Genomic DNA, 12,012 nt, shown 5'->3' with positions numbered 1-12,012 from the left:
CTAATTGACAAACTGTTTGCTCATCCGGAGTGTCTTGGTGACCTTTGAGACATCCTATAGGTGGTACCTGTTACTCATCAATATGTGACTGTTGAACATGTGACTGCTGACCACCAGCTCAAGTCAGCAGACCTTTGTCCCCTGTCTGTGAGCCCAAAATGTTAACCCCCTCTTTTACTCCCTATAAGAGGACCTCGGCCCCTGAGCTAGGTGCCTCTCTGAGCCAGCCACTTGGTTCTGAGAGTGCCGTCTGGCCAGACTAATAAAGGTCTTTTACCATCTAGCCTGGTGTGTTCCTTCCTGGGTTTCTCGTTCTCCGTCAAGCTCCTGGAGCCTCGCTGGGTGTTGGGCCCAGCATTGTGGAGGCCTTTTGGCTGTTCACACTCCGTGGAGTGGAAGTGAGACTTTAGGTCTTACAGTTGTCCCATCTGTTTTCATTCATCTGGAAATTGTAGTTGAGCAACAGCATTGTGCCAGGCACTGTGCTAGAAACAGTGGTTATAAAGATTATGTCCATTCTCAGTAACGGGTGACTTTGGAGACAGAACGATGAATACATCAATAGAAGAAACAGATGCTAAGTGTGAAATGAATGTCACAGCCCCTGGAAGAAAAACCCCACAGTCCTGAGTTGCAACTCTTGTGAAACAGGACTAAGTCTCTCATCACTTAGTCTCAGGGAATAAGCTCCAAAGGGTACAGCCGTGGAGAAGAGAGTCAGGGCTGGGAAATGCTTATACAGCACAGCTTAGGGGAGGGCGTGGGGGTGGGGGTGGTGTCCCAATTTCCTAATGAAGTGTGCGGTAATGGGATTCTCTAGGCTGGGACCCTGCCAGCTCGCTGGATGCCCCAGTAGAAGCTGATGAGCCTCTTACACTTATAACCACAATGTCCTGAAGTTGTTTTATTTCCTTTTATGTCTGCAGACGGCTGCTAGCAAGCTATGCATTGGCATTTAGTGTCCGGGGTATGGATACAACTTCTTACTGAGGCACAGTATCATCTACAGACACTGCAGCCGTACAGGACAGCAGTCAGTTGCCTCACACACCTGCAGCTGTGCTGGGACTGCACAGCAAGGGCTCACCTTAGGACGTCACCTGATGGCCACAGGCCTGATCATGTGACCTGTGCTTCCGGCTTTGGATTCTGCTGGACTCTGGTCTCCCCAAATGTAATTTAGCTTCTGTGTCTCAAAGTGCACTACTGAGTGACGCAGTGCTGCTATCAAAGTACACACACACACACACACACACAGCTCTGCAGATTTTACCACCTTCTTCCTGTTTGTCTTGATATAAGCAACCAGCTCTTCATGCCAGACAGCGAAACTGAGTCAAGAACAGAAGAGTGGATGCTAGCGAGTCCGAAATTGTAGGTGTCAACTGAAGAAAAACTGTGCAAATCAGAGCCCTGAGATCCATTCACTGAACTGAAGAAATTCCAGTCACACTGAAAATCATTTTAAATTTTCAGTAACATACACTTTGAGTTCTGAGTCTCTTGTCTTATTCCCTTTATATCATACCCGGGCAATGCCATATAATTGTTTCCACAAACACTGTTTGACAGTGAAAAACGTCTGGATGACATGGAGCAAAATAGTCAACAGATATTGTAAAATTCTTCCTTTTGATAAATTTATTAAATTGCTTAACATCATTACTGTGTAAAAGCTGAGGTCAATTCTGAGTTCTGGGTTTCTTATATAGAATGAAATTAGACGTGAATTTTGAGTCAAAGCATTAGTCTCAATAAAACACTAAAACTGATAATTTGGGGACAAATATAAATTGTTTGCAACAGCATTGGGTGGGGGTGAAAGAAGCTCATTTTACATCACTTCCTTTTGAGATCATGTGGTTTTAATGCCAGAAACTGATTCGTCTCTATCAGACTACAGCACATCTGAGGCTTTTGGGGTTTCTGGTTTGGGTCTTTATTTTTTCTTCAGTCATTGTTTAACTATAATGAAAAGGATAAGTGCAACAAATTTCACACTAAGGGGACATGCCGAGTGACAATTTGGACACTTCTTGTCTGTTATATGCACCTGACTTGTGGTTTTGCCAGAGAGTACAACTAAAAGTAATTAAAATACCAAAAACGAGGCTATAACCCAGATTAGACGTTTACTCTCTAAACATGAAATGAACTTTGGATGTTTCTCCTCTCTCAGATGTAGTTACTGGTCTGCAGGCCTTGTTCGCAGTACCAGAGTCCACGAGCAGCACACCCACCTCCCTTTCCCGGCTTTCACAAACACCCCGCCCCCCCCCACACAACCAGAAAGGCTGGTGTATCTGAGCTTTATTTGTAAATCCACATCCTTCGCTTCCAGACACCCATGCTCTGTGGAGGACTCTGTTCTCTCTTACAATATGTAGACTGGCCAAAAACCAGGGGACATGTCCTTGTATTGCAGCCATGACAAAACTCCATTTACCGCTTACAAAGCACTCTCTCTCCCCCAAATTCCTGCGACAGGCTTCAGCACGAAGTGCAGTCACCACATTCAGTTTCAAAGCTCAAACATCAGTTCCTGTAAGAGGTAAGCACAGCCCACAGCACAGGGCAGGATGACAGAAAAAACGTGAAGGGGGGGGCTGGTCCCGCCCGAACCCACCTCCTCTCTCGGCCCAGCAACGGGCTAGCAGAGTGTACTCTGTCGGGACACCCTCGGAAACGCCTGCCTTCTTCCCTGAAAGTTTGACCTGTTTTCTCTGAGTCTCAAAAATATTTTTAAATTCTGCCTGGTTCTTTTTTTCTGCCATGAATGACGGATATGTGAAAGTTACTCATTTTGTTTAAGAAGTACTGACTTGAGGCATGACGTTAAAATTCAGGATTAAAAAGGGGGGTTTCATTTTGCACCTGAAAAGGCAAAGAATCGTTCTCTATCAGAAAGGGAAGACAAAGACGTTTCCCCCAGTACTCAGTCCTCCATATCTGTGAGCTCTGCACCCATGGCCCGGCCCGTTGCAGATCAAAATTATTTGGAAAGAAAATCACAGCACCCACACTGAACAGGTGCAGGAGTTTTTCTCTCCTCTTATTCCCTGAATAGAAAAACAACTATTTAATGCAACATTTATGCTACATGAAGTATAAGTAATCCAGGAATGATTTAATAAGTGTGTGGGAGGAGATGCATAAGTTATATGCAAATAATACACTGTCAATCTACGGGGTTTAGGCATCTATAAACTTTGGCGTGAAAATGTTTGATTCTCCAATGCGAGAAGAGGTTTGCACCTGGACCTGTGAGTCCTGGGCAGTGACTGGGTGGTCTGTGATTTCACCCTTCCAACTGGGGAAACAGAGACCAGTCCCTGTGGGTTTTGTTGTTTGTTTGGTTGGTTGGTTTTGTTTTTGGTACCGGGGATCGAACTTGGGTCCTTGTGCTTGCGAGGCAGTCGGCAGAACCACTGAGCTAAATTCCAGGTCCAGTCACTGTGTTTGCGGGGTGGGCGGTTTGAGACAGGGTCTTACTGTGTAGTTCACACTGCTCTGGAACTCACTGTGTAGCCCAGGCTGGTCTCGAACTGCAGTGATCCTCCTGCCTCAGCCTCCTGAGTGCTGGGATTGCAGGCGTGCGCCACCAAGCCTGGCCCCAGTCCCTGTGTTTTAAACTGATGCAATAATAAAATAAGTCTTTTTTCACAAAAAGAAGAAAGGGAAAATGGAATATAAGAGCAACAGAAACAAAGCTAAGCAGGCACAGATACACTCTTTCCGGGAACAGTCAGCATGGTGAATGTCAGGCCGACATTCCCTTGAAGAGCAGTTGTTGTAACAAAGCAAGAGAAATGGTACAGTCATACATTACAGACTGGCCTGTGACACTTGTAGAATTATTAGAAGTAGTTGAAGCAGGGGAAAACACCCCTCTGATTCTAATATTCCAAGGGATATTCGTATGTCCCTTTTGACCACGTTCCCCAGGGCGGAACCAACTCATCCTTCAGGTCTTAGCTCAAAGGCCAGGAAAGCCTGGCTGACAGAGCCGAGGCACGTTGGGTGTCCTTTCTCCTGGCCCTGCTCCCTAACTCACACTGCACCTGCACTCCCTCGTGGCGGTAAGGCCTGGAACTCTGCTTTGTGTCGTCAGTGTCCAGCACAGGCAGAGGGCACCTCGCCATTTAACTAAGCTTTGCTAAGGTGCTTTAGGTAGAGTTGGTTGTGGATCTGTATGAGTGTTAAGGACAGACACAAATCAGAGACACCACCACTAAGAGGAAGTCACTATTTTTCTAATCCTTCTGCTAAGTGCAAAAAAGGCCTGGATATTATATACCAGCAAACACAGGAGGACGAAAGAAAACAGGCAGGGACCTCAGGCCCCAAGAAACTCTACTCAGCACTGGGCTGAGTGTCCTGAGATTTCTTCTTAGCTCACAGGGCTCAGACTTTGACCTGGGAAGGAAGCAATCTGGGAACACCCAGCTCTCTCTCCAGCCAAAGGACGAGAAAAAGCAAAGAGCCAGCAAGACAAACACACAGGAGGCTTTGCTCCTGGGCAGTGCCACGGCCCCTCCCACACCAGCAGGAGTTCAGCGGGTAGAGGTGCCCAGTCCCTGCCAGGCGAGAGGTGGGCAAAGCGGGGCTGGGACCTGGGCCCTTCGTCCCTGCCGAAGGTAACGAGGTCTCCCCACCACCGGTGTCCCAGGTGTCTGCAGAGGCCCTGTGTGAGCAGGAACTGGGGCAGGGGCATCCCTGCCAGGGTGGCACCAATAGAGAAGTGAAGGGGGCTGAATGCCACCCTACTCACCCCAGTGTCAGTGGAGGCCGAGTGGAGAAACTGGACTCCTAACCACACCCGTCCCAAGGAGGCAGTGACCCCAATTTCCCTGTTAGGATGCTGTCAGCAAAGACTGGCAAAAGCACAAGGTTTGAATAGAAGCAGTAGTCTTTTTTTTCTTTTTGAAACAGGGTCTCACTATGTATCCCAGGCTGGCCTTAAACTCGTGGTGGCCTTGAACTCCTGCCTCAACCTCCTGAATGCTGGGATTACAGGCGGACACTACCAGGCCTGGCTGAAATCAATAGTCTTAAAACAGAATGCCTGAAACATACAGTTTTCAATTAAAAATCATTGCTATCTAGAAGCAGAAAATTCTTTGGAATGCAAAAAAAGAGACAAATAATAATGCAAACACTGCAATGACACAAAAGCTATCATAAAAATGTTTCAACAGGCAACGGCAAACACACTTGAAACAAACGAAGACATACAAAGTCTCAGCAAAGAGATAAACATTCTCAGCAACTAGAAGATATAAAGAAAAAGGAAATTTGAGAAAGAAAGCATACCATAAATGAAATAATAAAAACCAATGGATAGGCTCCACAGCAGAATGGACTAGATGTAGGAAAAAATCAGTGAACTTTAAAACATAAAAATACACTGAAATACACACACACACACACACACACACACACACACACACACACACACACACACACACACACACACACACACACACACACACACACACACACACACACACACACACACACACACACACACACACACACACACACACACACACACACACACACACACACACACACACACACACACACACACACACACACACACACACACACACACACACACACACACACACACACACACACACACACACACACACACACACACACACACACACACACACACACACACACACACACACACACAGAGTCTTGGGAAACTATGGAACTAAAACAAAAACCCTGGGAAACTTTTTAAGTTATTTAATATATTTCAGTTACAAATTATATTATCTACAGGTCTCTGTGTCTGCTCTGTGACAGCTGAAGAAAGACCATCATAGAAGGACATATAACAATCTCTGGTGTATTTATACAATATCTAAATTGGACCCAGACAGCCTCCATGTTAAATAGCCCTTGAAGGTACATAGGTTGGAATGAAAGTGTAAAATCAATGCAATGGGGCAAATCAAGTTTGACCTGTCAGTTGACAATGTTACATGCTACGCGACACGTTCTTTTCGTGTTCTTTTGCTGCTGCCGGCGTCATTCTCTTGCTTGGAGAAATGTTTATGCCCATGGTCTCTACGACAGATGCCACCCACATGTGCTGACAAGTTCCCTAAAGTTTCGCTGGGAATAGACCCAACTTGAACAGTCTAAAAGAACCAAATTTAGGGCTATCTTCAGCTTCTATCAATTACAGTGAACAGAAGAGAGTCTTTTTGTACAAATATAAAATTTTATCATAGGTAGATACATTCAACTCAAATCTTCAAAGTCTAACTTGTTATAGCCATTAAATCTGAAGAACTCCAATCACAATTTTTAAAACCTCACAAGATTAATAACTTGACTTTTGAGGGAGTGTATAGGAACGGTAAAAAGGGGATCTCAGAAATATTTTGGCTTCCATTAATTCTTTGATTAAAAGTAAAAAAAAAACCCAAATTAAAAAGAACACAGAACCACTTTTAAATTCTTGTAGTGATATTAATGTAACACGGACCGTTCCAATCCCATTAATCAGTCTAGTGTTTGACAACATCGTAAAGGTTTATTGTCAATAATGCAGTACTAATATCTGGTGTCTAGAGGATCTTCACAGCTACTCCTCTGTGAAGAGAAGTGGACTCGCAGTTAGGGACAAGGTCTCAGAAGAATAGTGCGCACTGTTCTTACACATTCTGTCTGTGTGGGGCATGACAGGAACACCTCCCGCTGCTGGGCCGAGTCCCCAAGGTTCCCTGAGATCTTCATATCACAGAGGAGTCCCGGTTCTGACTCTGCTTGCCAGTTTCTAAACAATGTGACCGTGTGGGTGCCGGACTGTGGAAAATATGAGATTCCCTCAGAAAGACTCATGGTGTCGCTTTTGGTTATTTTTGTTTGCTGGGGCTTTTTGAAATTAAAAAAAAAAAAAATCAGTCTTCTTCACTAAAGGTTGCCAAATGTGTTTTCAACTTCAAGATGTCTGAAACTGGCTGTTTTCTTTCTTGATAGAAGCTGAGCCCGGTGATGAGTTCAACATCTGTAACCCGTGCTCTGTGTAACATTAACAACTCTTCAATCCACGAAGATCCACTCTTCTCATGCTACGAGGATGGAAAATAAAGAAAAATCACCAGAGAACACACAGTTCGCTTCCTCAATCAGCTCTGCACCTCTCCCAATTTATCTGTTATGAGATTTTGGAAATGGCAGCTGCTGTAAGATCTGTTAGGCATAATCCCCACATTGGAGCTGCTCACCCTCTAAGTAAACATGTGTGCTAACATATAGATAGATAGATAGATAGATAGATAGATAGATAGATAGATAGATAGATATAGATCAGTCAACTTTGGGGAAAAAATAAAGTATACCTCAACAGATAGTTATGCATTGCACAGAGATTGCAAGGAACATCATTAGTGGGGGCTTAAAAAAATGACTAGAAAACTAAAACTGTTATGATATGGTAGAAAGAATATGGAAATTACCGTGAAACAAAAAACCAGATGTGAATCCTGGTTCTATGATTACCTCATCCAGTCAACCAATGCAAATTACTTAACATCTGGATCGTGATTCCCTTACCTGTATCCCCTCTAGGGTGGATGTGAAGAGCAAGTGTAACGCTGTGCACCACTGTGCCACACAAACACTAGTTTTTGTGAGAATGCACTGTCAATGTAGTTGCATGAAAAATGGGGTTGGGAGAGTCATACAGGACAATTTCACTTCTGCTGACAGAGGAGCATCGTAAGAGGAGACCAGGGAAGAATGAAAGGTAGATATGCTGATAAATGGGAGCAGAGGCGGTAGCTGCATCAGTAGCAGAGGGGGACGTCATACATCCACGTGGCAGTGTTTCTGAAACGGGCCACTGTAGGCAGTCAGGAGAAGGAAGTGTTCACATCAGGTGGGCTCTGACGGTACTCTAATGACACCTGTCAGAAAAGGTCCGTGCATCCTCAGACACTGTTAGTCAAAAATGATACGCAGACTTCTTATATCGAAACAGACCAACAACTTCCATTTTCCCTCCAGCCTCCGACTGCCCACTGCCTCACACTGTCTCTTTCCAGCTGCACCCCTCACTCTGGCTCTAAGGGGAACAGCAGTAGGGTCCTCGACCAGAACGTACTTGGCATCTGTCCCAACGCCCACAGGAACAGACTCAGAAATTCATGTCAGGCAACTGCTCCCTTGGGCTAACATCCATCCTTGCTACTTCAGCCATGCCACAGAAGCAATCGGTAAGTGTAGTATACCCTAAGCCAACCCTCTCTCTGGTTCGAGTCCAATAGTTAGTATCTTCTATGTACATTTCATTACAGAATTTGATAAGAATGCATTCATCTACAATAGTGAGCTGGTAGAGTGGGAAAAGGAACTCAATGCCTGGCTCGTGAACTTAAAAATATCTAAGTTGATGAGTGGAGGCACACACAAGCCCGTGGCTGCCTTCTCCTATCTGCCAGGACAGCAGAGAATTGAGACGAAATTTACAGAAGCAAGAGCCATCTTCGGCCCATGAGGGCCAAAGCCACACGCTAAGAGTGGTGGAGCTTTCTAGAAAGACAGGAACGTTCTGGGTCCCTAACGGTGCTGCTGACCCCAAGTAGCATCCCAAGCCTGTGTCCCTGAATTTCCTATCACGTGACGTGACAATCGGTCATCACATTACACACCACGCAGTTTCCAAGTCCAAGGACCCTGCAGAGTCGTGCTCTTTCCCAGTGTAGACACACACGCAAACACACACGTGTTCCACACGGAGGGAGGGAGATAAAAGGGCCCTACTTACAGCGCAGCTCTCACTGTTGTCGGGCCTGTGAGGCAAGATGAAAGCCGTGGTATCTAAGCCTTCACAATACGAGGGGGTCCCGGACGCGTTTTTACAGCAGGTGAGCACAACGAAGAAGTGGGTAGGAATCAGAACTTCTTGGTTACGGATGACTCTGCTGTTTCTGGAAAACATGCCAATATTCACCTTCAGGTAGAAATAACTTTCTTTTTAAACTTTTTCATTAGCCTATGTCTGCAGCATGTATTTCACTCATCGTGGGGAGTCAGTGCGTGTACACGGCACAGCTCGATTCTTTTTATGCCCCCTCTCCTCTCTCCTCTCCTCGCACAACATCTCTTGGTCCCTTTCCCATCTGCTAAAGATCTACACCCTGTTTCCTATTGTGTTTTTATTTTACTCTTTAATTTATTCATACTCTGAGTTTCCCTTATACGTGTTGGGCATGGTGATGCACGCCTGTAATCCCAGCACTCCAGAGGCTGAAGCAGGAGGATTGCTCTGAGGGCAAAGCTGGCCTAGGCTATAGAGTAATTTCAAGGCCAGCCTGAACTACAAAGTGAAAAAACCAAACCAAACCAAAGTAAAACACCCATTTGATATTTAAACTTGTGTATTACTTATTTCACTTAACATTACGGATTCCAGATGCATCCATTTGCCTACAAATGACTTTTATCCTTCAGGATAGCAGATATGTGGATCAATGGAACAAAATAGGGGACACAGAAGTGACCCGAGGCAGATTCAGCAACCTGATCTTTGACAAGGGGCCAAAAACATCTGCTAGAGGAAAGAACCTCTTTAACGAATGGTGCTGGAAAACTAGGTATCCACATGCAGAAGATGCAAAGTAAGCCCATATCTCTCACCATGCACTAAACTAAAATCAAAACAGCCCCGAGACCTAAATATTAAGACAGAAACAATCTACTGAAAGAAAAAAGAGGTGAAATTCTTGAACTCACTACATAGCCCAAATTCACCTCAAACTCTTGGCGATCCTCCAGCCTCAGCCTCCCGAGTGTTGGGATTACAGGCGTGCGCCACCACGCCTCCTTATAAAGGTAAACCTTCAATAATGTATTTGAGGGCTGCGGGCTTAGCTCAGTGGTTCCACCGCCTGCCTTGCAAGTGCAAGATGTAGGCGAGGACTTTCTGAACAGAACTATTTTTAAAGACCATTTCAGTAGAGCATGTTTTCAACATATCTCAAGTTCAAATTGAGTCAAGTAATGAAATGTATTAAATGAGTTTAGGCAATCATGATGCCCCAGTGTATTCTGCCAGATTGAGACTAAGAGGAAGAAGCTCCAAATCATTTTTATTTTCTACTGAAATGCGAACTGTTTTTCGATTCTGTCTAAAGACTCTAGAATTGAGACACAACCGGAAAATATTTTGAATACTTACAAGTAAGACTCTAAGTCATTACGGATGGTCTTTATGCAGTTACGACATACAATGGGCAGAGAGAATGGGTTAGGGATTTTCATCCCTTCAGATGGGACGTTGCTGAGCATTGCTCGTTTGCTTTAACTGGATTTTTCCTTTCTGTCCCAAAACTTCAGCTTAGCTTTTTAAAAGACTGCAGCCTATTACGGATGCCCCATGCAATACACCTACTTCCGTGTAATTCTATTTCCTTTGCTTTAAAGCTGTGTTTTCCTTCGGGATTTTTCAAAACTGGAGGCAGTGGGACACCCGCCTGCCTGCGAAGACGATGTCATGTGGACCCGCCATGTACAAGACAGACGGCAGCGCACGGGTTCAGCAGAGGATGCCGGGGAGCAGTGTGCACAGGTCTCTGCCCTGGAGCTGCTACTCGGGAACTGCCTGCCTCTTGCAACAGAGAAAAGGGCTGGGACTTTGCAATGCGCGATGGGCTTCAGTTGTTGGGGGGTAAACAGCAGCCCTAAGTCAGCCCCTGGGAAAATTCTCAGAGTGGCTCGATCCCCTTGGACTCTTCAATCTTTGCCTTGTGATCTCAGTAGCAAAACTGCTCCCAAGACTCTTGCAATTATAGTTCTAATAAAGCATAACCAGGGCCGGGAGCAGTTCAGGAGCACAGCACTTGCCTAGCAGAAGCAGAAACCTGGGTTTCATCCCCAGGACCACAAAAACGGGGAGGGGGAGACGCCATCCAATTTCTAAAAGGTGCACTTTCCCACTTCATGTTAGAAACAGCACCCTGATGGGTTCCCCAAAGTCACTGCCCCGGCACTGTCCTCCAGCAGGAGTCGATTGCGGCTGGGACACTGACCCAAGGCCACCAAGCCGGAAAGGAGTGCGGGTCAGTACGCGCTTGTGCTATTGCTGCCCCCCCAGACAGTTGTAGCAGGCCGGGCCCCTACATCTGGCCCAACGGAGGTGCTCACCACCAAGGTGTTGCAGGGGAGTTCAAGAAGTGCTCAGCCTGGCTGGCTGGGAGAGGAACAGGACTCCTCACCCCCAGAGGAGGTTTTACCCAACACCGCACCAAACACCCAAACCCGATCTCCTGAGGTTCTTCTGTGCGGTCGGCAATGCCAAGTCCACAGGGGTGACCTGTCCTGCAGCCCCACCAGACGGCCAGGCCACTGACAGCCCCCTGCGAGAGCGACACCACCATCCTTACCGCTTCAGCGTCTCGGCGGAGTCATAGCGCCCATCGTAGTCAGAGTCGAACACGGGGCCGCTGACCACGTTGACGCCGTTCCTCTCCTCCGCGTACCTGGGCACCACGGTGCCATGGAAGTAGCGCCACACAGCTGCAACAAGGAGGAAGACGGTGGTCTCCAGAGAACACTAGGACCCACGTCAGCAGCTCGATGAGCGCGGATAAAGTCCAGGGGGCTCAGTTTTAGAAAGAGCTGCAAAGTCCTCTGTCAGCTTTGGCCCCTGAGAGACCCGACAGGTGACCGCTGGGTTCAACTTTATTTTTGTGAAATCCCGACTGAGGAACTTGTGTCATCAGTAAGCACAACGCTGCCCCAAACAAGGGAAATGAGTGAGGGTCGCTGTTAATATTTGCATTTTCCCTCTGGAACTAGTCACAAGTGCTACGCATGTTAATGAGACACCTCATAAGCCCTACATTAATATTCACACATAGGGGCGTAGTGGCGCACGCCTGTAATCCCAGCCCTCAGGAGGCTGAGGCAGGAGGATCACTGTGAGTTCGAGACCAGCCTGGGCTACAAAGTGAGTTCCAGGTCAGTCTCAACTACATAGTGAGACCCTGT

At 46.3% G+C, this 12,012-nt stretch overlaps 1 protein-coding gene across 1 annotated transcript in view; it reads right to left on the bottom strand.

The window, feature by feature from the left end:
* Window positions 1–6,478: 6,478 nt before the first annotated feature.
* The window catches only part of Enpp1 (ectonucleotide pyrophosphatase/phosphodiesterase 1), a 40,704-nt gene continuing 35,170 nt past the window's right edge, over window positions 6,479–12,012 (bottom strand). The window contains exons 23-25 of the mRNA XM_019209771.2: window positions 11,406–11,538; window positions 8,789–8,951; window positions 6,479–7,091 (exon numbers count right to left, since the gene is read on the bottom strand). Coding sequence (XP_019065316.1) covers window positions 6,921–7,091; window positions 8,789–8,951; window positions 11,406–11,538 — 467 coding nt within the window. The 3' untranslated portion in view covers window positions 6,479–6,920. The remainder of the gene's footprint in view (window positions 7,092–8,788; window positions 8,952–11,405; window positions 11,539–12,012) is intronic.

This window comes from Fukomys damarensis, unplaced genomic scaffold (genome assembly GCF_012274545.1).
Source record: "Fukomys damarensis isolate Sample0158 unplaced genomic scaffold, DMR_v1.0_HiC HiC_scaffold_14, whole genome shotgun sequence".
NCBI classification, from domain to species: domain Eukaryota; kingdom Metazoa; phylum Chordata; class Mammalia; order Rodentia; family Bathyergidae; genus Fukomys; species Fukomys damarensis.
This window is presented reverse-complemented; position numbering and strand designations above follow the sequence as displayed.